Consider the following 23,487-nt stretch of genomic DNA (forward strand, 5'->3'; position numbering starts at 1 on the left):
CTCATGCATCTTCCTCTAAATAAATGGAAATACTTTAGACAGGTTAAATAAATAAATAAATAAATAAATAAATAAATAAATAAATAATAAAACCAGCTAGTGTGAATAATACATATGCACTGGTTGTAGACACATCATCAATAGTCAGATAAAAGTCATTGAATAGTGAGAACAAACTACCACAAGCAGCCAAGAACAGATGAAACTGCCTCTTACGTTTTGTGAGTTTCACCGAGTTGGGTTTCCTGGACCTCCAGCTCATTTTTAGCTGAAAAGAGAAACACACAGAAAAAAGGCACTTTTAAACAAAGCCTTCAAACCATAAAGAAAAGCAGTAATATCACAAAAAGTTGTGTAGAATTAAATGCAACATTAGAAACAAACAAACAAAAAAAAATACTAAAAGAAAAGATACTAGGGCCGTCTTGATCGATTGTGTTAGTCGTCAAGTAACCGAGCAAATGAAAATGGACCATAATAAACCAGGTAACATTTCATCAGATGCCCAAGAACATCTACCCACACTTCTCCATCTATACATTCTAGATATAATGTTCAATAACCTAGTTATTTGCTAGATAACACCATGTTGATTTTTTAATCAAATAGCAGAGAAACAACCTCTGCCGGAGGAACGATAATATAATTATACTGATACTTGTAACCAACTACGTTTAACGAAGCAATGGCGACAGAGTTAGAATAAGCAGAGTTTTTTTTAGTATATAAGCAGCGTGGGTGTGTTAATATTTCACTAATGCGGAGCGCAGCTCAGCACGGCAGGACTTTATCTTCAGCTTGTCTGAATGAAGCCCCTTTGAAAGGCTGACTTTAAAGTGGCGACAGAGAGCTTGGCTGGGCCTCACTGTGGAGTGTGTGCAGAAGGCTTTCACTGATAAACCGTTTACACCAGAGTGTGTTTTATTTCCCAGGCGTCTGGCTCGTGGCATGAGTGTTGAGTACTACAAAGGAGAGTGCGTGTGCGCGCGTGTGCGTACTCACAGCATTATGCGTGTGCACTTTACTTATACTAATAACGAGAGAACAAAGGTTGACGGTTGATTTTGCTGGTCTTTACTTCATTACTACTACTTACATTAAAGACCCCACACACAAAAAGAAAAAAAAAAAAAAGATTTGAAATGATTAACTTCTCATGGATGGCTTGTTATGATGTATTTGATATGTCTTGAATGTGTAACCACAGCACAGTTCAATCTTCCTTTGAAAAAAAACAGGCTTTTTCTTTACTTCTTTGAAAAAGGAATTTGTAGATCATTAAAATCTAAGTTTTGTATGTCACCGATAAGCTTGCATCTTAGACCGTTCGACATACCAGTGGCTCTCAAGTCGGCCCTCGAGGGACCCATATGGTCAGTATTTTTGCTCCAACCCATCTCAACACACTTGACTGAACACTGATGCAGTTGCCATAGCTCTTTAATTAAACCAACTAACAGGCCCAGTAATGTTACTGCCCACGCCATGTACCTACACTTTGACCTCATTTCTCCCCACAGAAATCTAATGGTGCATACAGAGAACTCAAATCAGGTTTTACCTGACATGCCAAATGTGCTTACAATGTTAGATAAGTATAAAAATTAGTGCAAGCATATGACTAACTTCATCTAGCCTTCTGTGTTTGAAACTTTGGCTTCTAATGGCCTGATGTCTGGACAGGCTGCACTCTAGAAAAAAATACAAATTTCTCACATTGTCTGCAAAATGTGATTCAGCGTTCAGTTTTACATCCACTTCCGAAGAGGAGGATGCACTATGGAGGGCATTTGTAAGCTTTAAAGCATCAGAAGCATCATTTTCTGAGGCACAAGGACGATCCAGCGTAACTCACCATCCTGAGACATCTGAGGGTTTGGCTTCAGAATTCGTCATGGAGCATCAGTAGCTGTTTCTTTGCTGACTTCAACACTGCTTATTTCAAATATCCTCATTAACAGAACCTCCCTTATAACTTGTGATGACTGATGACCAATGATCAAACTGTTTGGAAGAACAGTTTCTGTTGGAGTTCAGCCCTGATAAAAGCTGAAACATTGGCATTTTGAATTTTGCCACAGACAGAGCTTTTTCTTTGTTTTTTTTCAGGATTTTATCCCGTTATGTCTAATTCAACGTGTTAAATGAGTCTCTCCTTGGCATCATGTGATGCTACCAAGCTGGGTGAAGGGACTGAAGAGCCACTACATCTTAGACTTCCACTAATGCAGTGTCAACAGCTCAACACGCTTAGAAGAGAACATTTGCTGCCAAATAGGTTGTCAGCTAAAGGACGATTGCATTGGCTAGCTTCACAGACAGACATAGCAGCCAGTAGCAGTCACACAACACAGAATAGTTATAATAGTAAGTAAGTAAGTGATACTTTTTTTGATCCCACAATGGGGAAACTCCATCTCCGCATTTAACCCATCCGTGAAGTGAAACACCACATACACACTAGTGAACACACACACACACACACACTATGGGGCAGTGAGCACACTTGCCCGGAGCGGTGGGCAGCCCTATCCACAGCGCCCGGGGAGCAGTTGGGGGTTAGGTGTCTTGCTCAAGGGCACCTCAGTCATGGACTGTCGGCCCTGGGGATCAAACCGGAAAGCTTCCGGTCACAGGGCCAGATCCCTAACCTCCAGCCCACAGTAAGGGTGAAACATAGAAAGAATATCTACAAAAAATGTCTACATGGATATCTACTACAAGAAATATACAAAAACCTGCAATATAATCCATCCTGAGATAAAAAAAACGCAGGGCAATAATGAATGTACATGGAGTTGCAGAGTTGAAGTCGAAGAACAACTTGTATCCCCATTTTTGACATTTTTCAGTTTTTGACAAAGATATCTGTTTGTTATTGTTTGTAAATTTCATGAGTGGAATGGCCAAAAAGAAATGCCCTAAAATGCTAAAAAAGTCTGGGTCCACTGATTTACATTGAAAGTAATGCAGGTTTTTTTCCTTCTCCTGTAAAATCATTTTGGAGATTTTCTTCTGACAACAGTGAAATATTGGCACTTAAATAAAGTGTCTAGGTGTGGAGTGTGCAGATGTGCAGTAAGGTATGCAGAAGTGCAAGATGTACAGTAAACAGACAGCTGTAGCATCGTTGGGAATCAAACGCTCAATCTCCTGACGACAGGACTGACGACAGGACATGACAGCGCCACTCAGGAACCCTATTCATTCATTTTGACGTATGTGTTCTACTGAAGAGCGTGTCCTCCACCACCGACTGGGGCGTTTCTTTTTATGACCTAGCAATCACAGCAATTAAGGCTTGTATTAGAAACAGAAATCACAGCCATGCCTGCTGAAACAAGCAAGAGTGTCACGCCATGCCTCTGTGATAATAAAAAAAAAAGCCATCATACATCACATTCACAGCTCTCAGTGAACTACGCTCCCGTTCTTCCTCTGCAGTGCCCGGCAAAGACGATCAAACACTGCAGAGAGAGAGAGCAAGGCTCTGATCTACAGCCTGCCTTCTCTGAAAATATCAAATCATTGAGTGTGTGTGCAGTCAGATCCACTTCACAGACGTCCCGACTCATCACACAGGAAGATCTACAGCTCCTGACACTAAATCTTTCGATTCATCTTCGCGCATGTGGTACCAATTGCATTTGACTTGATACTCAGACTATGCATAGAACATGCTGGAGCTAACTGCTCATCGCCAACTAACTGAATGACTTTATGGGACCATTTCACTGTTTTCAATTGTCTTTGAATCGATTTCCAATGCATTTGTTGCCGATTTTCAGTTCCACTTAAGCGTAATTTTATCTGTTAACACCTGCATGCTCAAACGCTCTTCCTGGAACTGTTGGAGGCCAAGGAAAACGATGGCTACAATAAAAGGGTGGTGAAACTATAAAGCTCTCTCTAAACCTGACTCCAAAAAACAAGTAAATACAGAAAAATAAATCAAAATATGAAATTGCATAATGAAAAATAGACGCATCGCATTACTGGTCAATACATACGAGAGTCATACTTCTTATCTGGAGATGCAAGAAGAAAAAAACAAAGGTTTTGATGTTTAAGAATCCTTCCACACACAAGAATGCATGCAAGGAAAAAAATAAAAGTAAAAGGAGTTTTTAAAAAAAAGAGGAGGAAGAAATAAAAGGCGCTTGCAGACATAACAGAGGCGTCTGCTTTCACTTCTCCACCATGACCCGTTTCAGGCTCGAGTAATAACACCCGTTGACAGTGCAGAGCCCCACGTCTGAGCTTTACTCAATACACTACAAATAACAACAATGGCCGCTATATGGAATTAACTGTCAAGTGCGTCTGGTAGGGCCCCCCCCCCCCAGCCTACCCAGCACCCCCCTCCCCCCAGCACTGGAGCCTCATGGCCCCGAACTTCAAACAGCACTGCCAAACCCCGCTGTCGCCCAGACGGAGAACACGGAAACATGTGCAAGAGTTTACGGCCTGTTTGAATATTAAAAAAGGGGGGAAAAAAAATGAATGAGTGCATAATCGTACGTCTCTGTGAAGCATCACTCACACTCTTGCTCTCTTTATTTGCCTTTGCAATGAGTTATTCCATCAGTCAGAGCAAAAAAAACAAATAGTTATGAATTGAAAAACAGAGGAACGCGAGTGGAGCAGGATGTGTGGAGGTGTATAAAGAGGGCTATGGCCATTTCAAGCTGTAGCTCACCAGAAAGCTGCATGGATGAAAATATTCAGAAACCATTTGCCTGAAGCCTGAGTGATCAGGCAAAAAATACAGTGCTTCAAGATGTGCACAATATAAGTATATATATTACGATACTTCATATCTGAGCTTTGTGAACAAGTCAGAACAGAGAAAATGTACCAGTAACGCAGTGTCGTAGTAGCGCAGTCCATATATGGAAACTAAGCAGCAAATGTTTGTTTTTGTGATGTCACAAATATTACCACATTTGTATAAATCCACCTATGCAGCCAAGAGAACTTTCATGAAAGTGTTCATATTGGTTAAGTTTCATACTGGTTTTAAAATATATATATATACATACATACATACATACATACATACATACACACACACACACACACACACACACACACACACACACACACACACACACACACACACATACACATATATATATATATATATATATATATATATATATATATATATATATATATATATATATATATATATATATATATATATATACACACACACACACACACACATACATGCATGCAGTTCCCATTAATTAATGACAATCTTTTACAGCACACTGTTCCCCAATCTAAAATTTGTTTACATCTGTAAACAATCTCTTTAAATCCCATTTAAACAAAGCAAAATGGAAAAAAAAAAAAAAAAAAAAATTACAGAAGCATAATTTACTATTCTGCAAAAAAAGAAATGAAATACCACTACTTACATTACATACTGCAATTTCCCCCTGGGATCAATTCTGCAATTTCCCCCTGGGATCAATAAAGGAATCTGAATCTGAATCAGAACAGCAAGCACACTTCTTGTGCACTGAAGGACTGAACTTTGCATAAAAGGCTTCAAAATCAAAAATACATATTTGTTCTATAAGCACAGAACAACAAATACATATTCTGGTGTCATTTTATTTTTATGTTTAGTTATAAAACATTGTCATCTGACACCATTCTTGCTTTTGGTTGAGTACAGTTAGGCACCGTGTTCTTAATTGGACCAGGACTCTTATTTTGAAGGACTGTGGGGGGCGTAAGGCAGCAAGATTCAGTACCCCAGGCTGGCTAGCAGGAGAACTGCAGAGCCTGAGCAGCCTGTGTGTTGCGTGTTTTCCCCTTTGCTGCAGCTGTTTTAAGTTGAATTTCCATTAAAGCAAAGTTTTGGGCCGATATTTTAAGGTCTCCGAGTGCATGTTCTGTAGTTTGGCCGAATGTTTAAGATACTTGTCTCGTGTTGGATGAGTCATCCCAGAAACTCCTATCGCGATAATAAAAATACGATTTATCGTGCATCCCTAGTTAGAAGGGTATAAAGCCACCCAGCACTGGCCTGTGGAGCGGTGGAACTGTGTTTCTCTGGAGCGATGGAGCACTATTCAAAACCTTTGGGATGAGTTGGAGTGGATATTGTAATTTAGAACTGATCATTCAGCATCAGTACTTGACCTCATTAATGCTCTTCTGGATGAACGCAATCAGAACCTCACAGCAATGTTCCAACATCTAGTGTAAAGCTTTGGCAGAAGATTAGAGGCTATTACTGCAGCAACAAGGGACAAACTCCCTATTAATACTCTTACTTTGAGAAGAAACACAGGATGAGCAGGAGAATTTCTTATGGTTTGAGAAGGCCATGCAGACCAGTATGACAGAGCGGTTTATTGTGTGTGTGTGTGTGTGTGTGTGTGTGTGTGTGTGTGTGTGTGTGTGTGTGTGAAAAATTTCCTAAGAAGTGTAGGGGTCACTGAGGGTCATTGACCCAGGTGCTCTTTGACAAATTGAGGCTGGTAGTGGTTAAGAGTTCAGACCATGAACCCTGCTTTCCCCTCAGCACCGTCTGGAAAGGAGTGTGAGAGTGTGTGTGATGAGTAAATGTGGAAAAATGACAATGAGCTAGTTTGTACAGTGCAATGTAGAAAATGTCCAGTCACACAGGCTATGAAAAACTCAGGGACCCTTCAGCTACTTAACTTCCAGTCAAAACAGCCTTTAGATACAAATTCATTTTTCAGAGTCAGCAAAAAATAAAATAAAATAAATAACAGATGCCTCAACAACTACATACATGTTTCAGCAATTAGCGTGCCTCGTCTTTACCTTTAACGCAGCTTCCATTCTTTTCAGGCTCAAGTTTTCAAAAAAAATCTGCAGGGGTATTTTTCCACACCTCCAAAGTTCAGTCTTAGAAGTTGGTTTTCATTCGGTTGGTATCTTCTCACGACCCAAGCAATCTTGAACACATTCATTGACGTCTGGAGAGCCCACCGTTCGGAGAACACCAGCAGCTTCTCTGATAAGCAAACATCTTTTTTGTCCTTGTCCTTTTCTCAGTGAGGTTCTTCTTGACCGCTACAAATCCTTTCAGACCCATAGCGCCGAGTCATCATCTCACAGAGGAAGGATGGACAAACACTTATGGATGTTTTCAGATCTGAAGCAGCTTGACTTTCTCCACTCTCTCAAAGATGGGAGCTGATCTGATGGGGACAAATTTGGTGGTCCACTAGGTCTTGGATGGTTGTTGGAAGTTCCATTCAGCAGGCGTCTTAAATTGTTTTATGAATTTTGTTTTTTCACTTATTTTGCCTCGACTTTCTCTTTCCTTGTGCAAGTGGATGATCTTATCTAAAGAAACATCCTGAAAAATGAATAAATTGTACTTAACAGTCATTCTGACTGGAAACTAAATACATGACTGATTTTTGTACACTACTGTGCGTCATACCTAGTGGTTTTAGTTTCATTTATGCTTAATGGTTCATTTTTATTTACAAAATATTTTCTCGCTGGGATGTTTGCGAACTACTTGTTTGAAAATATGGCAATATGGCTAAAATGCTCATCTCTAGTAGTGTCAGGGGCAGATGACCCTAAGCTTGGCTTTCAGACCCAGGGTGGTGTGGGGGTCAGAGAGAGACAGATTAAGGTGACGTAAGGTTAGGAAAATCTCATGCTCGGTGGAGCTCCAGGGGTCATGACACATTAGCTGGACTCCACTAAGTGGTGCTGCATCCTCTGTTGGCTAATCACAGCCAGACCACCCCACTTCACCAACCACCGCAGAGCAGGATGCCTCAGTCATTTTGATTTATACACTAATGACTCTCACTCGCTCAGGAGAACTTAAACGGCTTCTTAAAAGAGAGAGACAGACAGACCGATTCTTTCCGACCAGTGAGGTAAGGAATTTGAGGAATGTCCACGTATAATCAGGAGTCAATCAGTGGGAACATAATCTTCAGTTTCACTAGGCCACTCGACAGACTTGGGGAACAACTGTGGGTCCGTTAAACTTCAGTCGTCCAATACGTCTCCCTTTCTTGTTAATTGCAATTATTGGGCTGCACAAAGTCGTTTGTTACTGCTATTGCAATACTACTAACACAGAAAGCTACAACATGCAAATGAGCCCTCTAATCCAGAGGTTAATCTATAGCCCTCTTCGTCGATAGTGCCACCGCTCCTTGATCCCCACTTGTCCCCCCGCAACACCATTCATTCATTTCACTGAATGAACGAGGACGATGCCTTACCAGGATGTTGTCCAGAACTTTCTCCACAGCTATCGCTGAGCTGTTATGGTGCCATTTTATGTTTTAGATAACTCACTAAGTGGGCGCTGGATGGAGTTACCATTTTCAAACATTTTGCTAATTTTTAGACAACGCCAAAGCAGATTTACTAAACTGACAAAGTCAAAAATAACTTTGGAAATTTTTCTGCAGCCACCTGGGTGTCCCATTGTGGCCCAGGCCCATGGCGGTTTGAAAGCCACTGCTCTAACCAATAAAGCTGGGACCACATATCAATATACTAATAGTTGTGATAGTTGTGATTCTTTAAAACTTGCTCCCCAATAACTCCAAGTATAGATAAGCATCATAAGAGAAAATGAGCGTCTGAAGTGTAGCAGTATTTTTTCTTTCCTTGTTGCCATGGGCACAAATGTTCCAGACATGCTGAATATCACACCTGGTTTTTAATACAAAAACAATAACTCCAATTTTCCAAAATTTATGACCATATCACAACACCCCCCCCTACTTTGAGCATCTTTACGTTAAACATGAAATAAAATAAAAGCTGAGCTTGTTTTATAAAATATAAGTTTAAATTATATATATATATATATATATATATATATATATATATATATATATATATATATATATATATATATATATATATATATATATATATATATATACACATATACATATATACACACACACACACACAATATTACCTACTATTCTATTCCTATGGTTTGTTTTGCCCTGTGTGCGACCGGAGAAACTGGGAGGTGTAACTGGGGTCTAAAGGACAGACACACCACCATGCAGGTGTTTATTCTCTTTAAAGGGCTTTCTGATGTGGATGGCTGGAGCACTCATCTCTCTCTTCCACATGCAGAAATTTCAGGCTATCTTGGTGTTGATGTGGTCAGGCCTCTGCTGTATTGGGCTTTAATCATTACCGGTGGGCTCACTTCAGTCGTGCCATTTTGTGGTTTGGAAATTGTTTTTAAATAACTTCTGCTACATTTTTAAACTACATTTGCTACATCTTACACTCTCCTTCAGCTGTTCACCTGCCTGAAAACCGATCCGTAACAAGGCATCACGCTTTAGGAGTAAGCTAAATTACTTTTAAAACATTTATGGTCAATGTAAACTGTGTGTCAGAACACATCCTAATTCCTCTGGTTAACACTGAGCTGCATTTTAATGAAAGGAGTTATATGGATAAGGTTAATTATTATTAATATTATTATCACCACTACTTTTATATCAGGTTGTACAGTACTTTGTTCAGTGCACCTGGCTTACCTCGACTCACAAATTCCTCCATTTTGTCCTTAAAGGGCTGCAGGTGCTCTTCAGAGGAGACGCTACACACCTTCTCCACCTCGGCAGTGCATGCTGGAAAACAGATTAAGGGGCGGGGGGACAGGAGATTCAGTTTGTGGTCAATTTATTAATTTTATGCAAACGTACCGTCAAGAGATCCTCAAACTCACAGTCCTCAAATAGAAAAAGACGAGCAGAAAAATAAAATTCATTCTGTAAAAGACAAACATGCAGTGTGGATCATCACAAACACGCTGGAACAAACCGAAAGCACCAGCAAAAACATTAGAGCCACATTTAGAAATGATCAAACAATTATTATGAACCTATAAATGGCCACACTGAGTGGAGTGTCCTGTACAAATTATTTACAGATGGTGATTTTCCGTGACGTTACGGTTGCAAACTGTTAAGCTGCACTCAAATTTCAGTTGAATGTTAAAAGCAAAGAATGCACAAATAATCTACAGTGAAGTTAAAATAGTGTTACAAAATAAATGTATAAACTAGGATGATGTCAGACTTCCAAAGAAAAATAAGACCGTCTCTGATAAACCACTGATCCTTTAATCAAATACTACTGAAATACTTGAGTGAGGAGTTATTTTGGTGTGGAATGCAGCACAGTGGTGAGTAATTACTCCCTGACAGGACTGGTCATTTTTAACGACAACAAAAATTAGCAAGCTGCTTCACAGTTGCCAATATAAAAACCATATGGACACAGAGTGGCTCAGCTGAACTTTGTTTAAAATATCTGGAAAATTCCTACAGGGAACAAAAGATCTATCTAGAGCAAAGAAACAACATACAAAATAAAACAAAACGCGGACAAATAAAATAAGTTGTGCTGCAGGGCATTCGGAGGAACATTTGTTTTCAGTTTATTTGGAAAAGAGAATGCAGTTATGCAGGGAATAAAGCCCTCGGATTGTTAAATTCCTCAACGCTGTAATTACGGGACAGTCAAAGAAACCGAAACAATTAAACGACAGAAATCCTTCAGGAAGTTTCAGATGGAAAGATGGCAGAGGTGAACGGAAATCGGAGCCTGACTTTCCTGCAAAAGCGTCTTTGATCATCAAGCAAAACATGGCACAATTACACCAATTATGATCAGGAGAGCAAAACTTAACCTCACTCAATTAGCTCACCCATAACCTCTCCCTGGCAAAGATCCCACAGAATAAAAGCCAGAATAATGATTTACTACACCTACACAAAACAGCGGTAAAGCCATTCAGCCATTCCTCTTATTTACCCACACAAGTTAAACGACATTGTAATGTTTCTCAAGTTTATTTTCATTTAAGTTTTAGTCGATTTTTACATCATTCTGCATCCTCTCTTTTTCCCGTGGACTTAAACAGGCTGTTTTTTTACTGCGATATACAGTAAAAATCTTAAATTGTTTCATTTATACACAGAAATGAAAAAGTTTGAAAATCTTGGGGAAAAAAAAAATTATAAAAACACAAGAGAAGTAAAACAGAATTTTCAGGATTCAAACTTATTTCAATGGCATTGATTAAATTTAAGCAAATTAGTGAAATTAACCATGTTTGTGCAAAAAAGGTGTTTTTTTTTTTGTTTGTTTGTTTTTTTTCCCCCCCTTCTTCCATTAAAGCAAAGGCAATTTCACTAGAGGTCTCTATTGTATGTAAATGAGTTCAGATCTGATTGGGCTGCCCTGAACTTTGCCTCAAAAACAGGCTGGGCTGAAACACTTCAGTTATAACTTCTAACACTCCACTTATGGAGCAGGCAGAGCTAATCTGCTGGTGGCCGAGTGGCTGGATTTTGTGACATCACAGAAACACAGTTTGCATATATAGACTGTATGGACTGGGGCATATAAGCCATGTTTTGAAATTTTAACAAATATTCACATACATCAAGCATTTTATTGTAAAGAAGTGAGGACAATTTGGCTTTCCATGATGTGAGCCCTTTAATAGATATCATTTGGAAAAAAAAAAAAATTCCAGTATTCGCAATCTAGAAACCGTCTTAGATTTATTATAATTCACAAAGCAACAAAGTTGCTTCTTATACACCCTTCACCCATATTTGTGCGTTCATCTTTTAATGATGTGCACATTTTCTCAGAATTCCCAATGGTTTACAGAGATTTACATTGGGAGCAGGTTTATTTGTGGTGTCCAACTAACTAAATGACAAATTCCTAAACGTCCATTTAGAACAGGCAGAAACAGGGATTGTAGCCCAGCGGGATAGTGAGGATGGTGTCAGTAAGATAGAGTTTGCAGGAATCTACCGCATGTACTGCTCATTTTTGCCTATAATGTATTTTTCTGCTGTAATCAGTTTTCACTTTTTCAAGTAAACACAAATACTGTAGTGCTTTTTCCAATAAATATTGTCCCAAGGCAGCTTTACAGAGGTTGGATCAAAACTCAGATTAGGGAACTGAGCAGTACAAACAGGGGTTAAATGTATGATCACCCTGATGTGGCTGCAACGTGTGCATTATCAACTGTATATTGGCATCAATCAGAAAAATCTAATATTATGCCAATATACAATTTCCAAGCAATTTCAAACTATGGTTTCTAACTGACTTACTATCATCTGTATAAATATTTAATTACACTGGTCGTGATGAGAACCAGGGGTCACAATGAGCTACAGCCATTTTCAGTTACTATCCAAACCACCACTGAATTTGCATGTCTTTAGTTTTTACATGCAACGCTGATGAAAAAAAGTGGTGTAAGATAATATGCATCTCATACTATTTAAACTGAGAACGCTGTGCATGTACTTGACGTAAAAATGTTTGGGCCAAAAATTTGGTGAAACAATGTCCCAGGAACGGGTGCAACCATTAATGCAATAAATTTGTATGGGGGAGCTTTTAGAGGCATTAAACTCTTCCAACGCCTGGTTCCTATCACTACTATTGTTCTTTAGAATGTACCAACAGCCCATTTCATATCAAAGCTCTCAGCAAGACTTTGCTTACATCTTAACCCTTTAATTGGCCAGAAATTTCAGCATAATCAGTATAATTCTTTAATACTAAACGCTCAAACTTAATGCAAGTTTGTCTTCAAATAGTCAAGTGACCAAACACTTTCACAAGGCGCCTTGTTTGCACTTGCTTTGTGAGCTTTACAGCTGAATGACTAAGCTTGTCAGCTCAGAAAATTTGCACGTCCAATTATCAAGCATCTCCTAAAATAGCCTGGCCTCTGACTGGCCATGACCGGCAGCCGTTTGACCAGAGAGACCTCCGCTTTGTAGCCAGTCTGAGACTGACCCGACTAATTGATAGAGGGTGCAAGGAGGGGAGAGGAGGGTTTAAAAAAAAAAAAAATTGAGTGAAAAAGGGGAAAATTTGGCGATGCGGCAAAGGAAGAGGAGTAGGCCTGCTAACTATTTCAAATGTGTTAACAACTTCCAGCCCCATAAACCACTGACCTTGGGAAATAACCTCATGCTTAAAACCCGCATTCAAAGACATGCACACGACCACGGAACACGGACCCAGCGCTTACATGGGTGTTTATGTATGGAAGTGGAGGCAATTTGGCCAGCAATTCCAGCCTCAAGCAACTAACTGGAGTTATAACTCAAGCTAGTCTAGTTAGGAATGAGGATTTTTTTTTCCCAGCCAAAGTCTCACTTGATTAAATGTCAACTTTTAACGGTTTAGCCGCTTCACCGCTCCCCCTAGAGGAGCGTATATGTTCACCAAATGCAGTTAAAGACGTCCAATTCACTTTGCAATGAAAGAGATAGTCAGTCTTCATTTAGTACTGACTGATATTTATATACTCAGAAAAGTGCATTGGGTCAATTTATCATATTTTTATTATCGCATGTCCCATCCTAGCAACAACATAAAATATCATTATATAAATAATAAATAAATGAACTTACAAATAATAATAACCTCTATAAAGTACTTTTCTTGGTGGAAACTGATCGTTTATGCTATTGTTAACCATGGATTGCTGAGGAGAACAAGAACTTTTAGTCGCCCATCACCACTTTAGTCACTTCATTAACTTTTACTTTTTTCATCGTGTAACAAAACATACAGTTCTGTTTAAAAGTCTTCCACTTTATGTACTTTTTGCTCAGCAAATTACCACAGCTTTGACAATGCTAATGTCAGTTAGCATCTGTATATGACTTGCTGTGTTGGGTTAGCATCACACCAACAGTGAAGCTTGTTTTGCCACTTTAGACTCACTACAAATTAAGGCAACTCTAACCAAAAACATGGATAAAATAAGTGTGTAAGACACTAACTTTTTATTTTTCAAATTTATGGTGAAAAAAATCCAAAGGAAAGCAGAGTTGCATATGACATGACGCCTTCCAGTTTATTAAAAACAGGTGAGTGAAGCCACGATGGGACAAAGATCAGCCTGCTTTATTTTAACAAAATTTATTTATTCTTGTTGGATCATGCAAATGCCTTGACTCATCTAAACACCCACGGAAACTCATCTGGAACATCTGAGGTTGGTCAGGATGCTCACAGCCTTCCCCCTGTGATAGTAATACCACAATACTCATTAACAAATTATATACTGTTCAGCTCGGATGAAAAACAGTCAAACTGCTTGAGTTTTATGCTCTGGATCGTCTGGTCTCTCCCTCAGCATCCCTCTCCTACACTGTCTCTATACCTGTATTTCACCCCATCTCTGACCATCTCGATCCATCTTTTTCTGTCCAATTCTCTCTCCCCTTTGCTTTCACACCCTTTCTTCTCCCTTTCTATCCTGCTGTCTTTCTCTTAATCTTTCTTTGATTCTCCCTCTCTGCTTTTACTTGGTCTTCCCTCTCTTTTTTCTGCCTCCCTCAGCCTCTTTCTATTTCTGCCTGTACAGCAGTCATAAAAGAGGTATGGTAGATCAGGCTGGTCTGATTGGAACCTTGTGAAATCAAACACAATGTCTGAGCAACAGCCATCATCCAAGGAGCCACAACCAGCCAAGAAACTCCTAAACTCTCAGCATTGGAGCTACAATCAGTCTACATAGTCCTAAACCATCGGCAGAGGAGCCACAACCAGCCAACAAACGCCTAAACCATCGGCAGAGGAGCCACAACCAGCCAACAAACGCCTAAACCAACAGCAGAGGAGCCACAACCAGCCAACAAACGCCTAAACCATCGGCAGAGGAGCCACAACCAGCCAACAAACGCCTAAACCAACAGCAGAGGAGCCACAACCAGCCAACAAACACCTAAACCAACAGCAGAGGAGCCACAACCAGCCAACAAACGCCTAAACCAACAGCAGAGGAGCCACAACCAGCCAACAAACGCCTAAACCATCAGCAGAGGAGCCACAACCAGCCAACAAACGCCTAAAGCATCAGCAGAGGAGCCACAGCCAGCCAACAAACGCCTAAACCAACAGCAGAGGAGCCACAACCAGCCAACAAACGCCTAAAGCATCAGCAGAGGAGCCACAGCCAGCCAACAAACGCCTAAACCACCAGCCAACAAACGCCTAAACCAGCCAACAAACGCCTAAACCATCGGCAGAGGAGCCACAACCAGCCAACAAACGCCTAAACCAACAGCAGAGGAGCCACAACCAGCCAACAAACGCCTAAAGCATCAGCAGAGGAGCCACAACCAGCCAACAAACGCCTAAAGCATCAGCAGAGGAGCCACAGCCAGCCAACAAACGCCTAAACCATCAGCAGAGGAGCCACAACCAGCCAACAAACGCCTAAACCAACAGCAGAGGAGCCACAACCAGCCAACAAATGCCTAAACCAACAGCAGAGGAGCCACAACCAGCCAACAAAACTCCTAAACCAACAGCAGGAGCCACAACCAGCCAACAAACGCCTAAAGCATCAGCAGAGGAGCCACAACCAGCCAACAAACGCCTAAAGCATCAGCAGAGGAGCCACAGCCAGCCAACAAACGCCTAAACCATCAGCAGAGGAGGCACAACCAGCCAACAAACGCCTAAACCAACAGCAGAGGAGCCACAACCAGCCAACAAACGCCTAAACCAACAGCAGAGGAGCCACAACCAGCCAACAAACGCCTAAACCAACAGCAGAGGAGCCACAACCCACCAACAAAACTCCTAAACCAACAGCAGAGGAGCCACAGCCAGCCAACAAACGCCTAAACCAACAGCAGAGGAGCCACAGCCAGCCAACAAACGCCTAAACCAACAGCAGAGGAGCCACAACCAGTCAACAAACGCCTAAACCATCAGCAGAGGAGCCACAGCCAGCCAACAAACGCCTAAACCATCAGCAGAGGAGCCACAACCAGTCAACAAACGCCTAAACCATCAGCAGAGGAGCCACAGCCAGCCAACAAACGCCTAAACCATCAGCAGAGGAGCCACAGCCAGCCAACAAACGCCTAAACCAACAGCAGAGGAGCCACAACCAGCCAACAAACGCCTAAACCAACAGCAGAGGAGCCACAACCAGCCAACAAACGCCTAAACCAACAGCAGAGGAGCCACAACCAGCCAACAAACGCCTAAACCATCAGCAGAGGAGCCACAGCCAGCCAACAAACGCCTAAACCAACAGCAGAGGAGCCACAGCCAGCCAACAAACGCCTAAACCAACAGCAGAGGAGCCACAGCCAGCCAACAAACGCCTAAACCAACAGCAGAGGAGCCACAGCCAGCCAACAAACGCCTAAAGCATCAGCAGAGGAGCCACAGCCAGCCAACAAACGCCTAAAGCATCAGCAGAGGAGCCACAGCCAGCCAACAAACGCCTAAACCATCAGCAGAGGAGCCACAACCAGCCAACAAACGCCTAAACCAACAGCAGAGGAGCCACAACCAGCCAACAAACGCCTAAACCATCGGCAGAGGAGCCACAACCAGCCAACAAACGCCTAAACCAACAGCAGAGGAGCCACAACCAGCCAACAAACACCTAAACCAACAGCAGAGGAGCCACAACCAGCCAACAAACGCCTAAACCAACAGCAGAGGAGCCACAACCAGCCAACAAACGCCTAAACCATCAGCAGAGGAGCCACAACCAGCCAACAAACGCCTAAAGCATCAGCAGAGGAGCCACAGCCAGCCAACAAACGCCTAAAGCATCAGCAGAGGAGCCACAGCCAGCCAACAAACGCCTAAACCATCAGCAGAGGAGCCACAACCAGCCAACAAACGCCTAAACCATCAGCAGAGGAGCCACAACCAGCCAACAAACGCCTAAACCAACAGCAGAGGAGCCACAACCAGCCAACAAACGCCTAAACCATCAGCAGAGGAGCCACAACCAGCCAACAAACGCCTAAACCAACAGCAGAGGAGCCACAGCCAGCCAACAAACGCCTAAAGCATCAGCAGAGGAGCCACAGCCAGCCAACAAACGCCTAAAGCATCAGCAGAGGAGCCACAACCAGCCAACAAACGCCTAAACCATCAGCAGAGGAGCAACAACCAGCCAACAAACGCCTAAACCAACAGCAGAGGAGCCACAGCCAGCCAACAAACGCCTAAACCATCAGCAGAGGAGCAACAACCAGCCAACAAACGCCTAAACCAACAGCAGAGGAGCCACAACCAGCCAACAAACGCCTAAACCAACAGCAGAGGAACCAACAAAGTCCTATTAAATTAAAATAATATTTTTCTTCTGCAAATATAAATGTGGAATTGACAAAGTTTAGCATCCTCACTTTAACTGAACCTCTGCTTGCTTCAATGAGCCACAAATCAGAAATTACTCACATAAAATTATAATTCTGTATTATAAATTATTTGCATCTCATACAAATTTATTTCTACATGCCTTCAGACACTATAGGCCTCATGGATCAGATATGATCAGAAAACAAAAATTAGATTTGCTCAGATCGGCTTCAATGAGGCATAATGAGTCATTTTAACCTCACAGCTCTCCAAACGCAGCTCAGAGGAAGTGACTGTGCGAGGAGAAGCACCGAGCACTCTGAGGCACTCTCAGACGTAAAAGCTTTAGGACAGATGGTTCGGATCAGAATGTACAAGGAGCCTAAATACAACCAGGAGAGAATGGGCTGAATAGGCAACACTCAAAGCTGTTAAGACGAGCCAGACACAGGCAGGCTTTAGATTCATGTGAAACATCAGTCCAGAGGAGAGTGGCTCAGGGAAGGCATGGCTACCTGTTCCAATATAAAACCCTATAGGCTCAGTACAGTGTGTCATGGTGTCTACTTAGATATAACGGGCAACAATGAACCACAGAAATGTTACATCATCACGACTACTGCAAAAGGTGCTCCTTAATCACATTTTTGGAATTTGTCCAGAAACAGTAATTATGCATTATTCAATTGGGACAAAATGTACTTAGATGGCTGTCAATGCATTTAGGTGCCACTCCTACTGAGGCTGAAAAGCTAATAGTTTTATACTGAAACTGCAATTTAAAACACAGCAAAAGCTGCAACTTTAATCATATTCCACAAGTCATAAGATGGAAAAACTGATAACATGGAGCATTGGGGGGAGTGCAATTGGACATTTTTCTGAAATTGTTCAGCCTCTTTGTGTGGGAAATACAGACTCTCTGACTGTAGAAACAGTGTTTTGTTGCTTAACATGTCTTTTTAAAAAAAAAAAAAAAAAAAAAAAAAAAAAAAAAAAAAAAAAACTCATTTAGGCAAGAAAGTGTTTAACTGACATCTAATATATCCACCAAAAATATATATTTTTGGGTGACATGGGGTAGGTATGGAGGAAAAGAGAAAAATAAATAAATTACAAAAAAAAAACAACCTGGCCCGACTTCAGTGATGGGAGAGATGGAGAAATTCAGCAACCTCACTGCCGGGCTTTAGTTACATTTAAGGTGACATATGCAAAAGGGGGCATAAGACAATTATTTATTATCGCCAGGCCCCACTTCTTTGAAACGAAGCCGAGGTCAGCTATTCTTGTTCGAATTTTCCCATTCCACCTTAAACGGTGCAACAGTTTCTACACTACAGTAGTTACATTCTGGCTCTTTAGGCATCAGAACTGCTGGACTATTTAAAGTGGAATGGGAATGTTCACTAGCTGGCTACCGAGACATTAGCGATTTTCTGAATGACCATAATGCAATGAAACAATATAAAACTGGGATAATACAATGATTATATTATCTGTTAAAAAATGACAATCACATTTGTGGGGTCCTTTGGTCTCTTGTGCAGTCATCTTGGTAGCTTTTCTTTTTTTTTTGTGGTCAGTTTGGCACGTAGCAGATATCAGATGCTCCCTGTATGTGCAGGTAGAGGATTTGAGGCCACTGATTTTCGTAATACAGCCTAAAGCAAAAGTAACGGTAAGTGGACTTCTGAGAAGATTCCATATAATTTATTTGCAGCTATAGAAATGTGAATGCGAGTTAAGCTGAAAATGTGTTTGTGAGATTAAAATTGATAAATTTATTTATTTAATTTGATGGAAAAGCATGAAGATTCTCTGAAAATGATCAAATTCGTCATGGTATGTGACTTCTGGACAACAGCTGTTTTAATCACAGAGCACTATGACTGACCAGGATATCAAAGTCATCAGAGGCAGTTCTTCAGATTTTCAGGCCATTTTTTAAATCTGATAAAGACAACAAACTTCTGACAGTGATCGCTGGAGTGGTAGTAGACATAATAATACAAAAAAGCCCTTTAGACTTGAGCCCGAGATGCATGAAGCTGTGCTGGAGAACTGCACAGAACATACCAACCCGTTCAACTGTTCCAACCGGCCCACTCAAACTTAAAAGAGAAATACAATGACTTATGAGTTATCATCATGAGTTATATCTCCGCCTACAAACTCAGATTTGACCTCTCAAAGCTTTGTGAAGCTCACAACACAAAATCCATTTTGATATGACTGGGTAAGATTTGCAAGATTAGGAGCTACATATTCTACATATTTCTTAACCAGTGGTTTGAGCTGTGACTTCTTCCCCCTCAACTCTCCCTTCAATAGGCTAGCTTGGTAGTCTCCAACCCTGGTCCTGGAGGTTTACCTTGCTGCAGAGTTTAGTTCCAACCTGTACCCAATAAGCTACCCCACCCCTTACTTAACTCTAATGCATCCAGTCCCAACCAGCCAATCAAAGACTTCGGAAGAGGTTAAGTAGCAGGAACAGGTGTGGAAAGCTGTGGTTGGAACTTGGCCCTGCAGGAAGGTAGCCCTTCAGGACCGGGGTAGGAGACCACCGTGACAGAGATCACTTCCAACCCAGTTTATCCACATCATCAGTCCTCTAAAGTAGCCAGAACAAGTGTGACAGATTTGGGCTGAAGCTAAATTCGGGAAGAAGGAACATGTTCCAAGACCACTGCAAAACAGACATCATAGCAGTGACTCTCCAGTCATGTTCGTTTACAAATACATGCTTATAACTGCTGCTACGCCGTTTCACATGACAGGTGCCAAAGGAATGAAGAAGAAAGTCGTTGCTGCCCATAAACAAACAACTTTTTGACAACACAACTGTTCCTCTGACCGAAGAGAGTTTTACAACTACAGGAGGAGAGAAGGGGAGTAGAAGAAAACAGAAGAGAAAGAGCGGTCATGACCCTTTCGGCGGCTGCGTTACCTCTCAGATCCTTCCGCAGCTTCAGAAGGTCTTTAGTGAAATCCTCAAACTTCATCTGAGATGCCTGAAACAGGTCCTGCGGCTCTGGCAGAGGATATACACAAGTCTCACGGCCTGCGTCCTGACAAATACACACATATTAGATGATTTTGGCGAAGTCTTGTATGCGCATTTCATGTTTTGTGAAAATAAGTGAACAGAGAGCACAGCACACTTTACTACACAATTATTTGCTGAATTTAGGATTATGGGGAAAAATGAAAACATTAAAAAGTGCCCTGTGCAAAAGTTATGGTAGGTTTTATGGTATGCTTACATAATGCAAAGGATAACAGAGTATCTTATCTTATTTTAGTCACAACTTGCACAAAAAGTCTCTCTCCTCAGAGACAAAACAATTCTCCAACATCTATACATACAGTTCTGAGGACAATGCAAAAGTTGACAGCATTTTATTCTTGTAAGGAGTGGCACTAGAATTCAAAAGTTTCGAAACACTAAAATAAGACTATATAACGCAATATAATTTTAAATTCACCACATATTTAGAAATTGTGTAATAAAACTCAAGTTCTTTGTAGATCTTTAAAAAAATGGATAAATAAACAAAACTTGACCAGGAGTGTTAAAAAACAGTATTTGTGGCCATTTTCTGTAAACATACACACAGAGTGTGTCTGTCTGGAGCGGCGATGCTTTGATAACACTAACAGCCTTGTGGGAGAGCGCTCAATGTTGCATAGAAACGAACAAGACCACAAGTAACCACCAGCTCAAAACAATCTCTCACACACAACATTCCTCCACATTACACAAACCATTCATCACCCACACAAACTCCTCTGGAGTCAGGAAACTCATTCTGATCCTGGCTATTAAATGCAAATCAGCCAACCAATTCCTGAAAAAAAATTCCACATGAACAAGCAGGCTGTGAAAGTGTGAGTGAGCTGACAGACAGACTCCATCAGTTAAGTAGTAAAAAGGCCTGAAGGTGATCCAGTAAACAATAATTATAGAGACCTAAATGTAGATTTAAGCTTTAAACTGAAAAATGCTAAATATTCCTGATCCCCAAAAATATATTTTGGAATGTTTCTCATGAAGTGAAGTCGGTCTTGAGCGAGCATTAATAGAAGAAATTGTAACTACCTCATCGAAGTGCCGCAGGTAGTAGGCGACGATGTATGACAGAAGACTTCTGGTGTTGTCCTGGACGCGAGAGGAAAGACTTCAGATTATAAACCTGCAACTCTTCCACAGCTTTAAACACAACTACTACGTTAATTATACTTTGAAAAAGCAAATGACAAAACATTACCTGAGTGTGAGACAGAAATACTGAGACAATTGCGTAACCATTCCCCCCCAAGTGGCAGTTCAGCCCTCCTTACTCTACAGTCTTAACAGATGCCGCTTCCACAGAGTCAAGAAAGCATTAAGCTGAAAGACGCTGTGCTTTACACTATCACAGGTTAAAGGTGTCGTTAGGCACAAATTATTATAGCAGCTCACTGCTGCTCGAATTATTATTATATTATAGGCACGAATAATTAATAATTATTATTAATCTAATTCACATTTTCTTTAAAGAGCTTTAAGATTTGGAAATTATTCCATTAACTATCAAACCGATAGACCATGTTGAATTTACCCGAATTTTGAGGAGGGGTTGGGGGGCAGAGAAATACTCACGCTGCTTTTGACATCTTTGAGTTTGGGCAGGATGTCCAGTGCAAAGCCGTCAGCCTGTCCCCTGGTTCGATTACCTCCATTCATGAAGTTTCCAAATGCCAGAACCAGGCCCAGAACCCTCATCACTCCAGAACCGCTCTGCAGAATCTACACTCAGAGTGGCAGAGACGCACGACGTTATAAAACTATCAGAGGGGACAGTCAAAACTCTACTGATAACCAGCATGAACGTTGGAGAGGCTGGAACAAGTTCAGAAAGCAAAAACAGAACTAATGAAACGGAACCAGTACAAACTAAAGACAAAATCTAATCTGTTGTAGTTGATTATCTTGGTTGCACACACTTGGTTGATATATTATTATTGTATGTTAACCTTCCTTCAGTCCTTTACTTGAAAGCTTGTAAAGAAGGTAACCTGAATATGCATCTATAACTAGCATCACTGTTCACTTTCTGCAGGAACTGATAGTTAATATTAACAGCAGCTAATTTCCTCATTAAGCTGATCTGACAATTTAATGGTACTGTAGCTAAAGGCATATAGACAGTTTGTCACCATGAAAAGCAAATCAGAACATTTATTTTTCTTCCTTAACGTGATGCATTTGAGTGAAATGGGATACTCTGTGGAAAATAACTGTACAATGAAAAGCAGGTGCTCCAAAACAAACATCAAGTCATACTCTTTGTCAGCGGATTTGATGAAACATGATTCATTATTTGTTTAAAGCTTGGTTTAACTATGTGGATTCTTAAATATTTTAAGATGTGGATGAGGTGAAATGCTGGTTAGTAGCCTTTTAGCATACACCTTGCTTGTTACATTTTCAATGCAAAAGCAAGAGGAAAAAGACTTCAGGAAAAAGGAAGTCAGGTTCTCTCTAAAACCTGGTGTTGAAGCATACAGGCTGATGTTTGCATCGGGCCAATGCTCAGATTTGCTCAATATTTGATATTTATTGTATGCCAGAAGACCACTGTTAACGTTTAGGCGATGACTGCTGCACTACAGCAGCGAGGTTAATGTCTCACACACACCCTGCACACAAGCAAAACCTGGAATGACCCTGGTTACTCCATACATACAGGTAGGATGTTCTGATAGCTTTAATCTCTGTTTAAAAAACAAAAACACACGCACACAGAATTAAAACGATGAAGCTGAAGTTCCAATTGTTCTAATTTTCACTGGCAGCAGCAGGAAGAGCCGACAAAAGCTCAGTTAAAGTTTATTTTTACAGTCTACTCATATAAAACAAATTAAAGCAGTCAGCATCACTTATCGTGCTTGGTATCAGTTTACTACCTTTCCATAGACTCGCTGGTTTTGACCTGATAGTAACGTTAGGTGAGGTAACTTAACGTTAGCATCTGTCCGTTTAACCTAAAACACTGGCTGCCTTTCTCTGTGTATTCAAAATTTCAATCCACATGGGACCTAATGTGGCTTTACATGGTCTCAATATGGCTTTAATTTTATGTAGTAAGGGCAAAAAGCAGCGGAATTGAACAGTGCTGGTCAAATTCTGACTCCCCTTTGCATTCATGCACGTCATACAGGCATATAGAAGCTACAGACAACAACCACGATTTCAATCATTGAAATCATCTGCGTGTGAATATGGGTTAGTGTTGAATTTACCTTCACAGTAAGCAC

At 40.9% G+C, this 23,487-nt stretch overlaps 1 protein-coding gene across 1 annotated transcript in view; it reads right to left on the reverse strand.

The window, feature by feature from the left end:
* Window positions 1-23,487, reverse strand: part of fmn2b (formin 2b) — a 136,485-nt gene that overhangs the window by 21,861 nt on the left and 91,137 nt on the right. The window contains exons 14-18 of the mRNA XM_037544306.1: window positions 21,830-21,976; window positions 21,287-21,346; window positions 20,135-20,255; window positions 9,543-9,635; window positions 217-268 (exon numbers count right to left, since the gene is read on the reverse strand). Of these exons, the coding sequence (XP_037400203.1) occupies window positions 217-268; window positions 9,543-9,635; window positions 20,135-20,255; window positions 21,287-21,346; window positions 21,830-21,976 (473 nt within the window). The remainder of the gene's footprint in view (window positions 1-216; window positions 269-9,542; window positions 9,636-20,134; window positions 20,256-21,286; window positions 21,347-21,829; window positions 21,977-23,487) is intronic.

This window comes from Pygocentrus nattereri, chromosome 13 (genome assembly GCF_015220715.1).
Source record: "Pygocentrus nattereri isolate fPygNat1 chromosome 13, fPygNat1.pri, whole genome shotgun sequence".
Classification (NCBI taxonomy): domain Eukaryota; kingdom Metazoa; phylum Chordata; class Actinopteri; order Characiformes; family Serrasalmidae; genus Pygocentrus; species Pygocentrus nattereri.